Raw genomic sequence first — 22,239 nt, 5'->3', positions numbered from 1 at the left:
GGAAATCATCATGTTATTAGCTTCTTTTATGACCTTTATGCAACATATTAGCCATGATGAGAGATGTTGAAATCATTAAGTGAGTAATGAGCATCAGGCTTTATGGATCTTTGATGAATGTTCCCCCGATTGGTATTAAACTCATCCCAAGTTTATTGGGAGGGCTTTTTTAAAAAAAAAAAAAACAAGTTATTGGTGTGCACGTTATTGCAGCCTCGTAGCAACCAAATGCAATTGGAAAATATGTTGTAATGGAACTCGGTTAGAGTCAAAAGAGTAAAACTACATGCATGGAAATAAACAAAGCACAGAATAGACCAAAAACATGTAAACTTAAAATAAATATATACTTTTTTTTATAGATGTCTTTAATTAAGCCTTTAAGCTTTGTTTGTTTTGGAGAGAATTTGGGTTTTAGAAGAGCCTTCACACTGGCGGGTCTGATTCAGTTTGTTTTCTACGACCGACTGCTTAAGTCGACAGGTATGAAAGCTCACCTGTAATCTTGTGTGGACCACATGGCGATTTGGAGGGTCATAGAGAGGAGTGGGGGCAACTTTAGGAGTGGTCATAGGTGTGTCTTGCAGTTCACTTTGAGGCTCGTACGACCACCCCAAGGAATTTTATTAAAGATGGAACGTACCATTGTTTTGCGTGTGACATGCTAACGCTTCCGTGTTGTATAAGTGTTTATTACGACCTGTCGCCCGCTGTCTGTCTATAGAAAAATTATCTCTGCCTACAACCTTGACACCCACTGTGGGCACCTGCATTCTTTGAATGGGTTTACCCATTTTGCACCAGCACCACCCCACGTAAGGGCAGTTGAAACTCAGGCATAATTTATGCCCTAAATAATGTTGATTGCCTTTGACCCATCATCTGCTACTGATGGTACCAAGGTTGTTCCCATTTTGTAAGAAAACTGTTTCACAAACTACATGACAAACCAAAAACAACTACAATCAATACGTCGTCTTCATGCCATTAATGAAAACAATTGGCCCCCTATGGTCAGCTTTACAAGCGTGTAGTGAATGAACAGTGGAGGCTGCCAGAGGCAGCCCTGTGGGACCCTGTGGGACCAAGGTGTTTGTGGTGATGACACATGATGAATGACCATTAGCAAAGCTGCTCTTCTACCGTCCTTGGAGTCATCCCGGAGAGATTAAAGGCCGAGTTTTTGCTTCGGTCAGCGTCATCTACAGACGAGGACCATTAAAAGTTTTCTAAAGCTTTAGCAGCAGGAGAATAGTCTTCAACTCCTTCCCCAGCCAATATAGTGTATATATATTGAGTTTGTCAATAATAAAAATAAGGGAAAATCTAAGAAAAGATAAATAAAAAGGAAAATGAAAATACTTTTATGAGAAAACTACAGTAAAAAAACTATTTTAAAAAGTCATACATTTACGAGAATAAAGTCGTAAGATTATAAAAAAATAAGGTAAAAGTTTATGAGAATGAAGTAGAAAAATTTGAGAGAAAAGTTGTAATTTGACAAGAATAAAAGTTTAAAATATCATGAAAAAGTAAAAATGTTTGAAATTGAACTTGTCAAATTATGAGTAAAACAATCCACTATTTTATGATCACAGAGTTATTTCATAAGTTATAAATTGAGAACTGATGAGATTAAAGTCCTAAATTTATGATGTAAAGGCTGTTTACTGAGAATGATAAAACAAAACAAAAAGGGAACCAATATGGTGTTTCAGTATGATAGCCGTACAGCGCACATACATGCACATTCTTTTGTAGAATTTACAATAAAAAAATGGCCGCTGAGGTTGCCAAAATGTCGCCTCAAAAAGTAAGGTGTTACCTTTGAATGAAATTACAGTTAAAAAAAGTGTTGTTGTTTTTTCACTTCATTGCTAACTATTACTGTAAAAATAATTATATTAATAAGTAAATTTTATGGCTGAATGTGTTTTATCAAGAACTTCTAGTATAACTAATCGTATTTCCTTACATTGGGTAGTTTACGATGGAAAACCTTAAATTTTTAATGCCATCACAGGTTAAACATCTATATTAAACATACAGACGGTAATGATGCCTGACGGAGTCAATCTGAGGTTGTTAAGTTAAACGTAGTTTCGGTGTGTAAACTTACTAAGTCGATGTCAGACACTGTAATTTTCTCTGGCCCCCTGCCAATCAGACCAGAGCAGAAGTGGAGGCATCCATAGAAACCTCTGTAATATTAGACTGCTTTACTGCTGTGGATCAAGTAGAAATGGCATCAGTTATTACGTCCTCCAAATCCTCAACTTGTCTGTTAGACCCAATTCCCACTAGACTTTTTATTCATCATTCATTCTTCATTTTTAAAGAAACCTTTCCCCTAATTACTGATTCCATTAACAGTAATAAATACCTCTCTGGAAACGGGTTACGTGCCACAGTCTTTTAAATGTGCAGTTATTAAACCTCTTCTGAAAAAGCCCAGTTTAGATCCTAGCAACTTGGCCAACTATAGAACAATATCAAACCTCCGCTTTATTTCAAAATTCCTGGAAAGAGCTGTAGTTAAGCAGCTTTACCGCCACCTACAGGACAACAGCCACTTTGAAGACTTTTAGCTAGGGTTTAGACTAGAGGGCTGCATTGGGATTGGGAACCCAACACAAATCTCGCGGGATTGGACGGTTTGAATTGTGCTGCGGGCGGGAGGGGGCTGCAAAAAAAAACCTGCGGGATCAGTGCTGCCATGAATATCTCATGAATATATATTAGTGGACTACGTTAGGCTGTGCGGCTGTTGGATTCTTATGTACTGAAGCTCCGTGAAGGCACCAGGTAGAGACGCCTAATGGCCACTGTCATCTAACCTGTTGTTGGGGGTGTGCAACGCCCCGTCCCACCTCTTTACCTGCTTTTCCTCTCTACCTGTTCACCTGTTCATATACTCTGCAGCTGACAGTTGTTTTTACCCGCGCTCCTTAGTGTATTTTACACAGAGAGCGCTAAATACGGTCATCGTAGGTTGACACGATAGTCGGGGCGCTCTAGCGCAGCAGAAGGATGAAAGAGCTGTGACTCTATCTGCCAACACTGACGGGATAAGGAAGGAGCAGGTTTCCTGGCAGGGACATGATGTCAATGGATGAAGCAGAAAAGAACCTCAATCGAGGTTCATCGTGAGACACGCGTGGTGTTCAGATCTGCGTGCCGATGCCCCACTAAGGCGCAAAACAGCAAAAACTGGAGAAGGCTGAAGCTAAAAAAAAGTATTTTTCCGTCAGGAAAAAATTAATTCACAGATTTTCAGCTCTGTTGAACCATTAATGTTTATTTTCGTCCTTAAATTCAAATGACTTTGACCTGCATCTTTACTAGCTGGTTCAGCGCGCTTCAGGCCGTCTGTCTGCGCGCTGACACACGCACACTTTTAACCGAACAGGATTAGTGAAAATATATTTAATAATGAAGTTGCACATTACACAAAAGAGGAATGCATGAAAAGATGAGGCTGGAGGAGGGACAAATACGTGTTTGTTTTCTTGTGGGACGGGAGACAATACAAAATCAATGCATATCTATTACTGTGCGGGAATAAATTCTCTGATTTTAGCGGGTGCGGGCGGGAGTGGACATACATATTGCGGGTGCGGGCGGGAGTGTAACGCATACGTTGCGGGAGCGGGCGGGATTGGTCAGAAATTCGGCAGGCGCGGGTGGGAGCGGGATGAAGAAAATAGTCCCGCGCAGGGCTCTAGTTTAGACCTTACCACAGCACGAAAACTGCTCTAGTTAGAGTCTCTAATGACTTATTAATGGCCTCAGAAAAGGGACTACTTTCTATTCTGGTCCTGTTAGACCTCAGTGTAGCCTTTGACACTATCGACCACAGTATTTTACTCCATAGATTAGAGCAGGACATAGGGATCAGAAGATCTGCCCTCTGGTGGTTTGAATCCTGGACCCATCCTGTTTATGCTTTATATGGTACTCTTAGGAAACATAATCAAGAAACACAGCATTAATTTTCAATGTTATGCAGATAATACGCAGTTGCATTTATCTATTAAACCTGAAGAAAATGACCATATAGAAAAACTGAATGCCTGCATCAGAGACATCAAGACCTGGATGACAATTAATTGCCTCCTCTTGAACCCAGAAAAAACTGAGGTCATTATACTAGGTCCTAAAAACCTCAGAGATGCTCTGTCTGCTCAGATAGTCTCCCTGGATGGTTTAAGTATAGCCCCCAATCCCACAGTTAGAAACCTTGGGGTTTTATTTGACCAGGATTTATCATTTAAGGCTCACATATGTCAGGCGTGTGGAACTGCTTTTTGTCACCTGCGGAATATTGCCAAGATCAGAAATATACTTTCTAAGAGTGATGCTGAAAAACTCACCCATGCATTTGTTACGTCGAGGCTGGATTACTGTAACTCCTTGTTAGCAGCGTGTCCTAAGAGTTACTTAAGAAGTCTCCAGCTTGTTCAGAACGCAGCAGCTAGATTGTTAGCAGGAACTAGCAGAACACTCCTGTGTTGGTTTCACTTCACGGGATCCCAGTTGATTCTAGAGGGTCGACCCATGATCGTAAGTTTGCAGGTTCGATTCCCGCCTTGCACGCCCTTGAGTCGAAGTGTCCTTGGGCAAGACACTGAACCCCACCTTGCCTCTGGTGGTAGGCGGGCGCCTGTGTTTGCGGAGCGGAGCGGCCACCAGTGTGTGAATGCGTGTGTGAATGTGTGTGTGACTGGGTGAATGGGTTAGTGACTGTAAAAGCGCTTTGTCCTTGTAGGTAGAAAAGAGCTATACAAGTATACGCCATTTACCATTTACCATTTAGAATCAAGTTCAAAATCCTCCTGTGTGCCTATAAGGCCTTACATGGTATGGCCCCGTCCTATATCAAAGACCTCATAGTCCCTTACCATCCAAATAGAACACTTCGCTCCCAAAATGCAGGACTGCTTGTGGTTCCTAGAATTAGTAAAGGTACGGTTGGAGGTAGATCGTTTAGCCACCAAGCCCCTGTTTTAGGGAATAAGCTCCCAGCTCATGTAAGAGAGGCCGATTCAGTTTCGACATTCAAAGTTAGACTGAAAACATTCCTCTTTGGACAGGCTTATTGTCAGACTAGTTAGTGTTCAGAGAATATTTACCTTATTGTTAATTTGTTTAAATTAAACTTAACAATAACAATAGAGTTGTCACTAGACTGCTAGAAGTTTGAAGCTGGGGAAACTATGGTCCACTGGGGTTCTGTCCTCTTTTCTCATCTACTTCTACTCTCCTTCTCTCCTCTATTCTTGATCATTATTCATCATTTAGTTCACTCTGTTTGGTGCAGTGCGATCCATGTACTGTCCCTCTTTCCCTCTCCCCTCTCGCGCCACCATCCGTCCCCCAACTTCATATGGATGAAGATCATTTGCTGAACTTTAAAGATGTAGTTGTAGACTTAGATAAGTTAATTCTTCTCTATGAGTTCTGGTACATCCCCTGTCCGTCCTGGGGGAGGATCCCTCCTTCATATGGGGACCCCTGAGGTTTCTTCGTTGTTTCCGGATTCCATTTTTTTTAGGAGTTTTTCCTTACCTCGAAGGGGGGTCTAAAGGCAGCGATGTCTAGTTTAGTTTAGTCTGTTTAGTTAAAGTTTAGCATTATCCAATTGAATTGCATGCATTTATGATCCTTTTTGATTGTATGTTTAGCTTACAATTACCGGTACGAAGCCCATTGAGACGACTGTTGTTGTGAATTTGGGCTATAGAAATAAAATTGAATTGAATTGAAGGACAAGTCTTTAGCAGTATAAAATATGACAATTAATTAATTCAAGGTATTTTATGCAGAACATATATATAAAAATGACTGGTCTGAACATTCATAAATCTGCATTAATTCAAGTCAAGATATCACAGATTTTTACTGTAAAAATCACAAACAATTTGAACAGTGTGGCTTTTTCCTTGTACAATTACAACCTCGTCATTTTCTGAGTTTCTTCTCGTATTTTAGTTGTTTTCTGTCATGGTGGCCCTAATACTTTGTTGTAAAAGGTAAGACACTCACTTTGATGAGTATATTTCTCCCTGGCACAGACATAAAAACGTGTGCCTCCTATGGATTCAGACATTTTATAAAGCTATTCTTTTATTAAAATAGAAATCAGACCTTAACCACAAGCGCATTGTGTGCTTTCCTTCACAGACATGACACAAATGTCACAGCGAAACAGTGACGATCTGGCGCATAATGAATGCAGCACGGCTGCTTTAGAGCAGTGTCCAAAATGCATCAGCATCTGGCTCCCCCGTCCTCCATGATTACAGCTAAGGTCTTTCCTGTTCCGTGTGCCGTCCTCCTCCATCTTCAGCTCAAGCCTTCAAGTCGGCACTGGCAGGCTAAAAATAAAATCCCACCTCCTCACAACCCAAGAATGCCCTTTGAAGCTATTGGGGGGTTTTCCTCCTCCCCCCCCTCCCACCTCACTCAAGATGCTACATTCTGAACTCAGGAGCTTCAAATGCAGCGAGAAGACAGGAATCGATCAGAGAAGGTGGACGGTTAGGAAAGGTGGACAGAAGTGAAGAAAATCATTTTTTCTTCCTCTTTTTCCAGTTCATCACTTCCTGTCATTTCTTGACAGTGCAGCATTCACAGTTCACTGGCAGTCAGAAGACATCAGAGCATATGAAACTGAGAAAAACAGTCTTTGATTCTCAGCTTGTTAAAATAACACTGAACTCATTTATTCATAGCCACTGGATAATTATAGATCTGTTACATAAATCTTGTCGTCTTTACTTGGTAAAAAGTCAAACGTATTACATAAGAGCTCTAAAAATGCGTCAAGTGGGCTATAAAAACCATGTATGTACTTATTTATATACATGTATGTATGCATGTTGTTGGTGTACATGGTTGTGACACCTTTCAGCACTTTGTTTTCCTGTTTCTCTGTCTTTATTCTAGTATCTTCCGCCATTTTTTTTGGCACTTAACTCCTTTCACAATTTTTCAGCTATTTTAACCATTCAACTATTGAAATGTTCAGCTCTTTCAGCTTTTTCCAGCTATTTTTGTTATTGTGATGTTTTCACTTTATTTATGGCCAACTTTGATTCATCATCATTTCTTTCTTTTTTTTCTTTCTTTCCTTCTTTCTTTCTTTCTTTCTTTCTTTTCTGTGCCAGTTATTAACCTTTAAGTTTCATTTTAATCCAGCAATATAGCATTCAACCCTGCATTTTCTTCTGGAAATGCAGCTCCTTCTAGTTTAATCTGTAATCTTACCTAGTATATCAATGTACTGTTTCTTCATACAACAATGTATTTTTGGTTATTATGGTAATATTTAGGAATAGAAAAAAAAAACGTTTCTTTCTCCTTAGTAATAAGTACGCATCTTTTCCTGTAAGGAATGAGAAAAAAATCCCAAAGAAAGAAAAAATAAAATACTGTAGTATTAAGTATAATATAAGTATAATAAATAAGTAAAACTAAAACTAAAAAGTATTATTAGACAAACCCCTCCGATCGTCTTCTAAACAATTTTCAAACTGTTCCCAGTGATCTTATGCCGTTTTTAGCCTAAATCTATAACCTGTACTGGCTGCATGTATTAGGAATATTAGGTTTAAATAGTCACTGTCTTTCTAGCATTTCATTTTATTTACTGTGTAAGTGAATTCAACAATCTGCATGTGCTCACATCAGCATTTCATAGACTTTTCAAAGTTCTTTTTGGTGTGTAGTTTTATTAAACAGCAGGGTCTGGTACACACATTCGTTTTGTCATTCCACACATTGTTCAAAAAGTGCCGATTTGGAGCCAAAAAGATGTATATTTTCATCATGTCTTTATCGCTAAAGATAAACTTTTGAGAATGGAGACTGTCAGTCTGTGTCGTTTGTGCCCCCCTTGTGTCAAGCTCTTCACTCATGCAAGACGCAGCTTGCAGAAAGGGGGGATTGAAGGCGGGGCTATTCATCTCACCACCTCAGAAACCCATTCACACACTGGTGGTAGCTCCACTGCCAAACACTGGCGCCAAACTTCTACCAGGGGCAAAGTGGGGTCGACCGCCTTACAGCTGTGCTTTGGGCCCCCCCGTAGAGGAGATTTTGAAAACAGTGGCTTCACATGGACATAAATATGGCTTTTTAAGACATTTAGATTGTGGGAATTTAGTTAAAAACTTCATAATCATTGTTAAAACACCACTGAGAATGTTTTTATAAAGAAAAAAATGTCATAGGGGACTTTAATAAATGATCAATAAGTTGAAGCATTATTGCTCTCCAAAGTATCCAAAGCTGATCCCAGTGGAAACATGCGGCAGCACTTTGAAACTTAACAGCGAGCTGTGAATCACAAAGGTGTGAGCAAGACTGCATTAAGAGTGTGTCGTGTCCTGTCCATAATGTAATAAAGCTGTCTGAGGCCTGGCCTTCCCTCTGCCTCTGCGTCTGCTCTTTGACCTGCCACCCTCCATCTCTTTAATGGACGGCCTTCTATTTGATGTACAGAGCTTTTATTGGGGCTGAGATCAAGTCTGGTGTGTACGTCTGTTGGAGCGTGGACTGCTGACGGGGCACTTTAGAAGACGCCGCTGCTGCCAGGGATCACTGGCCTACTTGGCATGAAGCTTTCCCTCTTATCATCCTGTCTTTACATCCTTTCACTTCAACTCACAAGAGTAAATTCCCTCCAAGTATTTCACTTTCTTAGTTTTTAATAATGTATGTTTGTAAAATGTAAAACATCTGTAGGAAACGCCACCCAGTCATGAATCAGCTTTCATTTGAACAGGTGGTTTAGCAGAGAGTTTTACGACAGATGCCCTCCCTGAGACAACCCTGAATTGTATTTTATCTGGGCTGGGTACCAGCACAGGGGACCCTGACTTGGGCTCCCTTGTAGCTTTGCAGTTAGGCAGTACTGTGAAGGGTCTTGTCTAAGGACTCACACTGGATTAAGCTCATCAGGTCCCCTGTGAATCTAACTTTGGTTTCCCATGCACCAGTCCTGCATGCAGCCAACTGAGCCATCCAGCCACCAGTAAATAAAGGTGTCTACCTTCAAATTTGGAGCACCAATACCATTAAGGACAGAAACAACAACAAATTATACTGCACTTCTTTACCTCTTTTAAGGGCCAAAGAGATTCATTAATTAATTCACTCACAGCATCACAACTGGAAACCCACTGCTCCTTCACCATGAAGGAGCCAGAACATGATGTTCTGGACAGCCATCCTGGACTAGGACCCTCTACTGCACACAGGAGGGTCTGTTTGGTAGGAAGAAGCTAGTACATCATGGTCCTTTCCTCATTGTCAGTGGGTGCCATAATATCCAGACAAATGCAGCCCACAGTATCTGAATGAAGGCCGTGTCACACAGCGACTACATATATTTTACTCATATTGCATGGATGATAATTGGTCATATGGAAAAAGTGTGAAAAGTCGTGGTCTTTATGTGAAATTTTGACAGATGTATCCCAAATGAACCACGTTAACACCAGGGAAAAGGTATTAATAAACCACGCAAAGAACATGTAAACCAATGTATGCATCTTGCAAAAATCACACACAATTTTGTAAGATATACATAATTGCATATAAAGTATTTAAAAATACGCAAAAACTGCATAATTCTCAACCGACCAAAAATTTTGAACATCACAAAAATGAATTTACGTAAAGACACGTCGACCGAAACCCTTGACGGACATCTGCGCACATCGTCGCATCACTAAAACAAGAAACAGTTATAATTTGAGTATATTATGCATGGATCACAAAAGACCGAAATTTCATACGTGGAAAATGCACAAAATGTACATAGTGGCTGTGTGTCTGTAATACTTCCTCATCAGGAATGTGCTCACACCAAAGCGAAAGGTTGCATTACAGAAGGATAAATTAAGTATTTTTTGCAGAGCTGTCTTTAGCACAAGAATCAGCCACCCAGCAACCTAAATGCTGGTTAATGTAGACACATTAATGTGAACTAGGTTCTGTGAGCAGAGCTCCATAAATGTAATAGCAATAAATTGCATACATTGAAAATACTTGGTTATATTTCTGTATTTAATATAGAGAAGTTTTCTGTAGATGAGATTTACTGATGACTGCACACAAATGCTAATAAACTTAACAAACAAGCTCATGCTCCTGACTTCAGTACACACACACACACACACATGCTGTGTCCTTATAAGATAAAATTTCCCGTTTGCGTGGCGTGTAAACTGGAAAAATGTCCTTCTAAACCTTTGTAACAAACACACACACACATTCTGACTAAGTGACAATGTTGAAAAGGGTCAACAAAATCCATTATTCAGCTGTTGAGATATTTTTAGAAACACCCCAGTGACTTTGGAATTATTTATTAAGTGCCTGATAATTAAAACATGTACGTTTGGTTGAAAAAAGCCAACAGAAATCTCAACGAGGGAGAGCGGGGAGCAGGATATCCCCCAGGGAAGCTCTCTTCTCTGCCTCCTCTGGCTTTTTACAGGACCACTGCAGCATCTCTTTAACCGTTTAGAGCCCGCGTTTATCTGCCGGAGGAAGCTGTTTCCCCGAAAATGCAAATCCATGTAGACAAATGCACGTATGCCAGAGCTGAGAACAGAAAGTAAAATGTTTTATTAATAATTGAGCTTTCTCACCATTGTGTATATGTTTGCCTGTGTGAACATGCTTGAGCGAGGCCGTGCACACAACTGCACGCATGTACCATCAGCTGAAATAATTAAAATGATGCAGCATTTTCAACGTTAAAAATGCCTTTGTGTTTTCATCGTCCGTGTATTATTTCAATGATAGACATACACAAAAACTATAATTGCAAGGAAAATATTAACTGTGTTTAATATTTAACTGTATTTAACAACTGGACTGAGTGACCCCTCCAAACAGGAAGGGTCCTGCCGGCTCCAAGAAGCCAAAATCACGTAGACTTCTATAGAGAAATAAGTTTACTTTACTATATTTTCACAATCGGGAAATTGTTCTCCACATTTGACCCATCTCCTGGGGGAGCAGTGAGCTGCAGCCGAGCCGCGCTCGGGAGTCAGTGGCGTTAAGGGTCTTGCCCAAGGGCCCTCACTGGGTGATGTTAATTGCTCGCCTTTCACCTTACCAACAGAGCTACCCAGCCGCTAACTAATAAAGCCAAATAAAGCAAAATAAACAGCTGTTACTTAGTCATTTTATTGGTCAGAACCATTCTGGCTCTGATACCTTTTTTAACATGTTCTTGATCCTTATTTTTCTCATATTTCTTTCAGATGCCTCAATTAGAGTAGCTGGTAAGCTTGCTTGACAGATTTTGAGTGGCCGCTTTCAAGTGGTAGTAATGGGGCCTTCCAACAAGCTCACTTCTGATTGGTGAGAGTGGTTGTCATAGAAACTAGGACCAGCCCACACCAATCACTGCATACTGACGTCGTCTTGCTTCAACATAGCGGTGTCCGTATGGTGGCTGAATTGACTTCATTTTTTTTTAGGGTTCATAACCGACTGCATCCATGTGAATTGTACAAATGAGTGGGATGGCCCACTCTCTCCACTGGGAGGTGGTACCATTGGGACATTTTTACGTATAAATCTTTGGCTGGATTTCTGCCTCCCGATCCCTTGTGCTATCTTGTGGGGTCCAGATGACCCCACTCCCAACGTTAATGTGCCTTTGAGGCCGGTTACACGAGGGCTACACACGCACTTCCTGTATGATCAAAGGATCAGTTGTTGCTTACTGTCCCATTGGCCACACAGAACGTGGGAAGAAAGCTTTGTTCATGCATCTCCCTTGGCCTGGAATATCTTTCAAAAAGGTTGGCCACTAACTAAACTGGCATCATTAAATATTAACAAAGCAAAGCTCAAAGAAATTCCATGAAATGTTGTAATTATTTCTCTTGATCGCTGATTTAACAGTTTTTATGATTCATTTTTTCCAAGTGTTGTGTTTTATTCCCTTTAATGGCCCAGTGTTTTAATGTATTTTGTTGTTGTTCTACAGTCTTTTGACTGTCATAGTGTTTCAAAGTTTTAATGTGTCTGTGAGTTGGACACTGACTGTGGCTGCCTCTTGGCCAGGACTCCCTTGCAAAAAAAATTTTTAATCTCAGTGGGAATATCCTAGTTAAAAAAAAAAAAAAAGTAGATAAATTAAATAAATTGGTTGGAGCCGGAGGTTAACCATTTTTCATGGCTGACGTCAGAGTCACTCGGTCCAGCGCCACGATACAGTAGTAGTTTGAATAGTTTCAGTGTTCATTTCCTCCACTGGAAACAACTGGAAAATGGTTGTTTTACCGGGTAGCTTTGGTAACATTGGGTAATTTGGTCTGAAGAGCTAATTTTCAAAGTGTTTAACCCTCTGCATTACAGAAAGGAGAGTTCCTTATTTACTCTTTTGAGAGGACATGAACTTTCGTTTGTAAACTTACATTCTCTTAGAAGATGCCGATGCAATAACGAGGTTACAGGATACTAAAACAGTGGTCAGCCAAAAGGTTAAAGGTCAAAAGCTGTCTTTTATGGACTATACAGTGGTCCTTTGCTACAGCATGGTTCAACTTCTGCTGTCTCATTGTTTAGCATATTTTTTTTATTACAATTTTGCATTTTTTTTCTTTTTTACAGCGCACTGTGTTCTGGATTCTGATTGGCTGTAGACTTTGTCAGTCAGTCTCCTTTGTGTAGTGCACAGAAATGTGTGGAGGTTGCCAAATTTAGATAAAACTTTAAAAATCGTTTTTGTTTTTTATTGCATAAAACTGGACTTCTTTTTCAATGAAGGTTTGAACTTTGAGAGTTTAAACAAGACAGAAAAGTGTCAAAATGTTCATGTAAGTCTGAAAAAAGTGTAGCAAATTTGTAGTAAGGAGTTTTGTTGCCTTCAAGTATCTGTAATTGTTGTAAAAAAATACTTCTACTAGGCAGACTTAGTCTAACGCAGGTACCTTTTAGAAGGTAACCTTTGCAAAAAATGAAGGACCACCATAAATACTGATGTGATATATAGTAACACAACAACAGAGATAAGCAACAGTATGTTTTTTTGTACCTTTAAATGTTTTTCAAATCTCAGAGCTTATTTTCCTGTAAAATCTTCTGTCACTTAATGCAGGAAACATAAGCGGGGTAAGAACACATAAAAAGTTGTCCTATTTACTCACAACCTTTGTTTTCCTCGCAAAATAATAGGCTGGAATAAAAACGTAAAAGTTTTCCATTCATGATGGTGAGATATTTTAACAGAATTGTCCTATAATTTGAGGTTTTGTTAGCGAAAAGAAAAAACAAGTTACACATTTTATCCACACTTTCATTCATCAGTTTAAAAAGATTTAATATAAATATCTTTACCGACTTTTACTTTAGTGAATTTGCCCTGACTGAAGTTTAGCATCAAGGTTTTTCATTTCAAACATGAATCTGTGCCTCTCTAATTGTGTTCACATGACCTTGTTCCATCTGGCGCTAGGTTTTGCAGTTGAAGTAAAGTTCAGAAAACTCCATACTATTGATGATTGATTGGGCTTCGATGGAGGACAGCATGGATAAGATTTAGCGTCTGTTTCTCTCAGAGCACATAGGAGCTGTCTCTTTTAATTTGTTTTAAAGATTTGTTTTAATTCTAAGATGTTTGCATCTATATAGTGCTTGGAATGAGCGGTTTATGAAGCTGCCCCACCTCAGAGACCTGGATCTGTGACAGTTTTAGGTGAGACTTTCCATGAGGAGTTATTGCTAAAAAGCATTTGACTCTAACTTGAGGACGTTTACATTTATATATATAATATTATTCACAAGAGCTGATGAAGCTCAAATAATCACACAACTACAAAGCAAAAAATGGAAACTCTTGATTGCTCCTGCCCTGTCAGATTATTAGGTCAGTGATGGAAGTTAGTTTTTTAGTCTTTTATTCATTTTCTACATTATGTTTATTTTTACACCTTTAATATGAAGCTTAAGAGCAAAATTTTGATGATCTTTTTTAAACTTGATTATTTTCTGTAGCTCCAAATGAACAAAAACTCAACTGACTGTAGCAAAACTGGATGAATCTTCGTATTGAACTTGGAAAAAAAAAAAGGCATTTGAGAGCCTCGTAACAGAGGACGCCTTATGTCACATTGTGACATCATGGTTTGGAACATTTGACTTCTCGCTAAAGGCCGATCATCTTTTGATCTGTTCAAAATGGTCTTTTTATTTTTATTGTGCCGTTTTTAGTCAAAATCATCAAACTTGTGTCATTTTCTAGGACGTACTTTCTGCAGAATCTGTAGGATTATAAAAGAAAAACTCAGAAATTGAATTTTGTGCTCATTTACTTTGTATATGCCCTCTATCACCAGAAAAATGCCACTAGAACACTTTAAAAACTGGGTTTTCAAAACATTTAATTAACTCTTTCCAGGTTGGAATTAGCTTAATCTAGAAAAAAAAAGTATTTTTTTGGCTTTTTACTGATTCCATTATTGGTAAATAAATCATTGCTAGCTGTTTTTGTTAGCAGTCGTTTAAACTAAAACTCTGTCCACAAAAATGATGTTTTGGAGGAAGATGAAACATGTGGAACAGCAATATTTCCTGGTCTGACAGTTTACATTTTCACCAAAGCTAACCAGTGTTAAGTTAAGTGGGATAAACTCATAGCAGCTGCTTCAGGACATTTATTGACATCATCTTAGCATCTTCAAGCCTCAGAAAAACTTAGTAACATGTTTAAATTGGTCTTTAATTAACGTGATTTCACACATATCTTTTGTTTCAGCCTCTTTCCTCCTAAAGACATTGTAATAAATGTTAACTTTAGCATAAATGAGTTCCCCTGCAGCGCCCCAACATAAACTCACTCACTCATTCAGTGAAAGACTGAACAGTCTGTCAGGTTGTTTCTCCCAAGACAGCTTCTCTCCTGTGCCATGGCCCATGTACTGCTTAGTTCTGTTTAATATTGCAGCATACAAGGTCAGACAGGAAGGAAGGATGGAGCCATGAGCTGATGGAGACGAGGGAGAGAGGCAGTCATCAGGCTGCGTTGGTGTAGTCCCACATTTAAGGTGGAGCCATGGAAAAGAAGGGTTAGAATGAGAGAAAAAGGGTGGATGAGAGACGATGGCTGAGGAAGAGACCTCCCAAGGTCTGCTGAGATTAAAAATGTTGGGCCTTCATTTCTGCTTCCCTGAAGCTTTTTCCACAAAATTCGTCCTAGGTCGAACGAATGTGAGTTTAAACTGAAGCTCCAGCCATTTTCCCCAGAGCTTTCCTGCTGAATTAATCAAAATCCAAGCGAAGGTGTGAGCAGCAAAGCTCTGCACAAACGGAGGGTACTTTTGGGAAATCAAGCCCTAACTTTTGCCTCTTTTTTAAAAAAAAAATGCAATTTAGTCTAAATTTTGAGTTTTAAAAATGACCACATTATCAATTTTGCCACTAAGGTTTGACATAAAAGGGTTGGAAGAGTTAAAGACTGTGGAAAACAGCTGCTTCTTCCTGTAATCTGCATTTTTGAGACTAGCTAATGCTTTGCAGAAGCATCCATTTTCTTCTCATTTCAGTTAAATCATTCAAAATTAACTCAAATTTAGCTTTTTGTGCAGTTTTTCACAAACGATCCAAAATGTTTTGCAAAGAAAGATTGTTCCCTTTCAGAAATATAGTGTAAAAATCCAAAAGAACAGCCTCTAAAATTTGTGAACACGGAAATGTTTGAATAAATAGTGATAAATAAGATAAGTGGGGAAAAAAGCAACAATAACATCTGTTACTTTTTCCAAGAAATTTAATTCAGTCATACAAAAGATAAAGTTTCAGTGCTTTGGTTTAAGATGACGCCAGCCCAAAGGGAGGATCCCTCCATGAAATATTTACCGTTTTCATTCAGAGGGACAGGAGTTGAGTTGTGACGTTCTGTGAAGCTAAACTGAGTCATTCATGGTCTCCATGGTGACATAATTGATCACTGGAGTCAATGAGTTTATTAAAAAAATAATTCACCAGAGGTACCTGGGGTAAAAGGCAGGATTTTTAAATATAAAAAAAAAAATGTTCAGGGTATGAGATTACTTTTTTTGTTTTTGGATAATTTTATTCCCTTGATGTCTGAATTTATTTCTATCTCTGAAAATAAAAAATCACTGATATTTTGTTTTCATATTGATGAAGATAATTTTGGAGTACAAGTGGTTTGTTGCATTTGTGCATCAATAGGCGGTAAAAGAAGATCATTAATGGCTTGTTTCAACATTGTGCACCATTTTACCCTCGTTCTCCCAGTCTCACAGTGATGCGTATTTATTGTATTGTTTTAACTTTAATAATTAATGTTGTTGCTGTTAATGCTGTTATCAGTAAAACAGACAAGAAGAAGCCATTGTTAAAAAATACTGAGGGTTTTAAAGAGCGATGGGGCATGTAGGACTGACTTGGGGCATTTGTCCTATTTGTTCTATGCACCAAGTTCTTAAACTGTTCTTAGATCTACCGTGTTTATCCTCACAAGTTCTCCTCTCCCAGAGTTTTGGTAAACTCCTGGTTTTAGTTCTGGAAAAAGAAATATTTTTCATTATTGACTACACAAGTGAGTATTTCTTTTGTAAATTTTGTAAGTTTGATCAAAATAAGGGGATATTTTTTACAGCAAATAGCAAAGCCTGTTGAACACCACAACTAGGTGTGAAAGCATAGATTAAAAAGATATGTGATGTCAATGAACAAACAATCTGGCATTAAATAGAAAATGTTGATTTTAGTTATAAATAAATCAACTGATAAATTTTTAAATTGATCAAATCAGTTGTTACCTTGATTTCCTTGCCTGGAATTTTTTACAGAAACAAACAAAAATGGACTACAACGACAAAACGAGGCAACAAATTCGTTGTTTTTCTGCCACAAAAGAAATGGTCTAAAACAAAAAAAGTGTCGTCGATGAAACATAGAAATTAACACTGAATGTTAAAAAACTCTCTAACTGTCTTTAATTGCAGTTATGTTAATGTTAATTTTTTAATAAAAATGACTTGACTTCTTTATTTAGCATATTTTCACAATAAAATAATTAAAAAGAAGTGCCTAGTGTTAGTTTTCTTCATAAATTACAAAAAAAATAAATAACAGGATGTTAAGCAGAATGCAAAAAATTGGAATAAATGAAGAAAAAAAAATGGAAGTTTGAAATATTTAAGGAACAAGAAAGAAACTAAAACTAAAATATGAATAAACAAAGAAATCTTCAACCAAAACAGCAGACTGATCATTCTGGTATAAAACGTTGCTTTTCTGCCGAGAAATGTGAACGCCAACTTAAATTACCTTTTGCTTCGACTTCATTCACATTGAAAAAGTAAAGTTTACATTCATGCTAGCTTTGGCTTCTGTTCAGCTATACGATGCCAAGGCTCCCAGTTCCAGCGCGATCTGCCAAGAGTCCTAAATCCCCAGCCTTGGCTCTACTTCCAGACTTTCCTCATCTTTTATTCATTCTTAACTAAACCAATAAGTTCCATTAATATTTCCAGCGTGATCCACAGTCTGACACCAAGTCAGCTGCACCACAGATTACAGGTGTAGCTCTGCTTGGGCTTTAAGCCAACCAGAGTGTCTAGGGTCAATCCGCTCGCTATCTAACATTTGTTCTCCACTTTGACCACGCCAGCCCGTTCCTGAATTCCCAGGATGTGGCTGGGCGGTGCCAGGAGGGCTGCTGCTTCTCCCAGCAGGCCACAGTGATGATTAAACGATCATCTCCAAGGTGCTGAATAGCATTAGGCCGTCTGCCAGCCTGTTAGAGTTCCTAAACCTTCACCAGATTTAAAAGAGTCCACAAGAGTCGAACCTTCTTAGGTCTATAGCGTATTTAACCCTTGTGCTATCCCATGCACTTTAACATTGGGAGTTGGGTCATCTAGACCCACTAGACAGTGCTCTGAACCTTTTTTCTTCAATGATTTGTGATCTTCATTGGTGTCCATGGATTACATGAAATCTTTCCACCTTTATCCACGTTTGTCATGGTAGGGAGAACACGTCAATGGTCATCTTGACCCCATAGGGTAGCACAAGGGTTAATATGAGCAAGAAAATAACTTAAATGTCACCAAATTTCATTATAAATATTGTTTGAGAAAACGCTGCTGCGGTTTATCAGCTTTTTTGCTGAATTCTTGGCTTGAGGTCACATTTGGGAAAGACTGGAATTCCTCCTTAAATGAATAAATAAATGAACCTAAAGTTGATTTTTCATGAAAAAGCGGTAAAACAAAAAGAGCAAAACTGGTTTTGTCTGATCATGGAGTTGCAAACAGCTTTCACCACACTCGGCAGAACAGAGGAGCGTGTGGGCAGATGAGGATGAGAAAAAGAACAATACAGAAGAAAAAAAAGTGCTGATCTCTTTGCCTTCTTCTCATTTGGTATGCTGACTGTTTCTGCACAGAAAATTGACTCCCACGCTTTTCTGCCTGGCACTATTTATCACACTGATCAGCTTATAAAGATAGATATGGGATCCATTTATTTATTGCAACTGTGATAGATTTTCCCCCCCTTTTTTTTGCCACAGCACATGACAAATTTTGCTGCAGTTGCGGCTCAGGAAAGAAAATTTTCTACTCTGAGAGACTCTGACATTTAGGAATTCGCAGTTGGGATTCAGAAAATTGACTTGATTTTTTTGTGGCTTCGGCACAAAATGTTCCACAGGAGAGTTTTCAGGAAACCACCGACTGGCCTCGGTGAGGTGGAATCCAAAGATTAAAAAAAAAAAAAAAAGACAGTAATCCAATCGACCTGGAATCATCCTAAAATAGCAGCTGTGTGGTGGCAGCCCATGGGGGTCGGATGGATGGATGGATGGATGGATGGATGGATGGAAGGAGGACATGTCATCAGCACTAAGCAAACATCCTGGAGATGCATGAGTGTTTCCCCCCAGAACGTAGTTGTGTGCGTAAAATGTCTGCAGATTTCCTATTTCTACAGACGTGGAGTCACGTGACAGCCCCATGATGTTCGGGTGAATCAGGTTTCCTGGATGCGCTAAAGTGTCATCACCCTAATGACATTACAGGAGAAGAGAGGAAGAAGAAGAAGAAGAAGAGGAACCCACCGCACAGCAGTTGCATCCACGCACACGTCTTGTAAACGGTGGAGGTGTTGCAGAAGAAGAAGAGCGCCATGCAGCCGATGCAGCTGAGGATCAGCACCATGGACAGCAGCACGAACACCGAGGCCGCCTTGAAGGCTCCGGACGGGATGGAGCTGAAGTCGGAGAAGCTGCCCACGCAAGTCAACTCCCGGCTGGGCGACGGCCCGGTGCCCACGCAGTAGTGGAAGAGGCCAAAGTAGCCGGCCTGCGGCGTGTTGACGCTGTCGCCGATCCAGTAGGGCTGGATGAACACCACCACGTTGACGATGGCGAAGCAGATGGTGAAGATGGCCCACAGCACCCCGATGGCCCGGGAGTTGCGCATATAATTGTCGTGATAGATCTTGGAGGCTTCTTGGGAAGGCAACATGTTTGGTCTTTGCTTCTCACAGACACCCCCGTCCTGCTTTTTCTTGACTCTAAATTAAAATATGTTTGTGTGAAAAAAAAATCCCTTTGCTTGTCACACGTCAGGATCCAGTTCCCTTCAAACGGACCTTAAAAAACCATGGAATGAGAACAGAACCGGGAAATTCAGATCAAACATAATCAAAATGAGCATGGGGAGGGGGGGCATTAAAGCAATATAAAATCATCGCCTTTTTCCCTCTCTAATGAATAATTTACCGACACCAGTGATTCAACATTGCCGTCTCAGGCTGCTCTCCTCGGGGCTACACTGGAAACGAGGAGGACGGCGCCATCCACAGTCTTCCCTTTGTTTCTCGGGTGGAGGGGTGCTAAAGCCGCATCTCGTCCTCATCCATCAGGCTCTCCTGGCTCTCCGTGATCATCACCAGGTTGCTGCCCGTAGCGCCGGCGGTGGAGCCCGATCCCGCCTTCCGAGGCATACGTGAGGGAGCTCCCCTTCCTCCGCGCGCCCTCAACGTCCACGCAGCATGTGGCAACCAACGGAGAAAAGAACAAAACAAGACCCCCCCCAAAAAAAAGGGTAAAAGAAAAAAAAAAAGGAAGAGCGGCTCTCTGGGCGACCCCTCTGTCAAATATCAACAGTCCTCTTTCCCGACATCCTCCACCGCCTCGACTCCATTATCAGCACGGTCTGGTCGAAATCCTTCCCCCGCTATGTCTCTCTCTCATCTCTCTTTCTGCGTCCTCCTCCTCCCGGTTCTCTGCGCGCCCCCGGAAGATGCTGATGTTGTACTGATGACAGCGATGCTGCGCGCTCCCGCTCGTGCGCGCGCACCCGCTTTCGTGTTCACCTTGAATCTTGGATTCAGGTTCCCAAAAAGGAAATGCTCTCTCTAAATGACAAATACAGACAAATACACTGCAAATAAACAGGGACAGGTTTGTTGAAACTAATAAAAGTACAATGTTTTTAACATAAACCGATATGCAGTATAGTTAAGATGATCTAAAAAAGGCTTAATAATGTTACACAGCAAACTGTTTTTGAAGAAAGATTATGTCAAATATAGTTTTTTTAAACTGATAACCATGAAAAACACGTTTAAAGTGGTGCTGGTTGACTGCCTCTTTTCCAGGAGCAGAACTTCAGCCACACCTTATTGTATTGTATTGTATTGTATTTATTACAGGAACAATGCATAGAAAAACAGCGTGGAGTGCTCTAAAATAGAGAAACACTGTACATTCTTGTAGCCTTAGCTAATTTTCATCCTCTGTCCCGTGCTGAGCATGGTCAGCCACCTAGAGACTGTAGATAAAAGAAATCAAATAAAAAAGTACATTAGAAAAAGGTTCAGCGCACTGTCTAGTGGATCTAGATTACCCAACTCCCAATGGTAAAGTGCCTAGAATGGCACAAGGGTTACCATGAAATTGCATCACATAAAATCAACATAACATAGATTAAGTTAAAAAAGGTTTAAAATACATAGTTTACCACGTATACATCAAGGAAATTTCAAAAGGCTTGTGTAGACTTATATTTCATTTCATGTAAATGTTGATTGGATTTGAAATACATCTTGTACTACTACAAAAAAATTGCCAAAATCAGACAATACTACGGACATTTATGAAACCCCCCCCCCCATGTTTTATTTTGACTTTTGTTTGGGAAACAGTTTTATGGCATTTTTCCTAGTGTTAGTTGTGAGAGCAAGTTTGGTTTTCCAGCAGCCATCATCTTAATTGTTTTGAGAAAGATAGAAGTGTGGGGAGCTGTCGAACGCATTCTGGGATTTTGTTCCAAGTTAGACAGGTTTGAAAGGACAAAACCGTGTGTCCAAAACTGCTTGTTCTGGAAGGATTAACCCTTGTGCTATCTTAGATGACCCCACCCTTACTTTGACATGTTCTCCCTACCATGACAAAGGTGGATAAAGGTGGAAGGATTTCATGTAATCCATGGACACCAGTGAGGATCACAAATCATTGAAGAAAAAAGGTCCAGCGCACTGTCTAGTGGGTCTAGATGACCCAACTCCCAATGTTAAAGTGCCTAGGATAGCACAAGGGATAATGCTGTCACCTCTTGAACCTGCTCTGGTGCCTCTGTTTGGTCCTGAAGTGGGGCAGGAGCCAGAAGGATTTTATGGACCAGAATGCATTCTGCATGTTGAATCATATTGTCGCAGCTCAGCAGATTATGTTTCTGGAGTATTTCACAGTGATGGTGGCCTTTAGGCTTTTTGTCCAAAGTTTTCAGAGCTTGTTTGTGAACAGTCGCAGGGACCAGCATCATCACCGGCACTGGCAGCTCAAAAACAGCTGAAACTCATAAACAAACCCAATTAAGTAAAATGGACAAAAATATTCAAGTGTCTGTGCAACAAATAATGACTGAAAACATGTATATTTTAACAAAAAAAGTGTATTTATTCAGGAATGTTTAGTTTGAAACTGCAAACAAGTTTGTACAACCGTTTTGTTGTGGGTGTGTCTGTGTATGCCGTCATCACAGTAAAGTTTAAACTTGTAAATGAAATAAGCACATGCCATCCATGTTGTTTCGCTGCATTGAAGCTCAGACCAGATTAAACATGAAGAAACTTTTAGTTTTTCTGCATACTTTTCTAAAAGCATTTTACTGTAGGTTGGTGTTGACCTTTGGTTCAATCTTTACATTACTGGAGTTGGGACCTTAT

The 22,239-nt window shown here is 39.8% G+C and overlaps 1 protein-coding gene across 1 annotated transcript in view; it reads right to left on the bottom strand.

Moving 5' to 3' along the window:
• Window positions 1-21,462, bottom strand: part of LOC101161635 (LHFPL tetraspan subfamily member 4 protein) — a 35,460-nt gene extending 13,998 nt beyond the window's left edge. The window contains exon 1 of the mRNA XM_004070271.4: window positions 19,124-21,462. Within this exon, the coding sequence (XP_004070319.1) occupies window positions 19,124-19,532 (409 nt within the window). The 5' untranslated portion in view covers window positions 19,533-21,462. The remainder of the gene's footprint in view (window positions 1-19,123) is intronic.
• Window positions 21,463-22,239: the final 777 nt, after the last annotated feature.

The sequence above is a fragment of the Oryzias latipes genome, chromosome 7 (genome assembly GCF_002234675.1).
Source record: "Oryzias latipes chromosome 7, ASM223467v1".
NCBI lineage: Eukaryota > Metazoa > Chordata > Actinopteri > Beloniformes > Adrianichthyidae > Oryzias > Oryzias latipes.
Note: the sequence above shows the minus strand (reverse complement) of the source record. Positions and strands in the feature narration are given on the sequence as shown.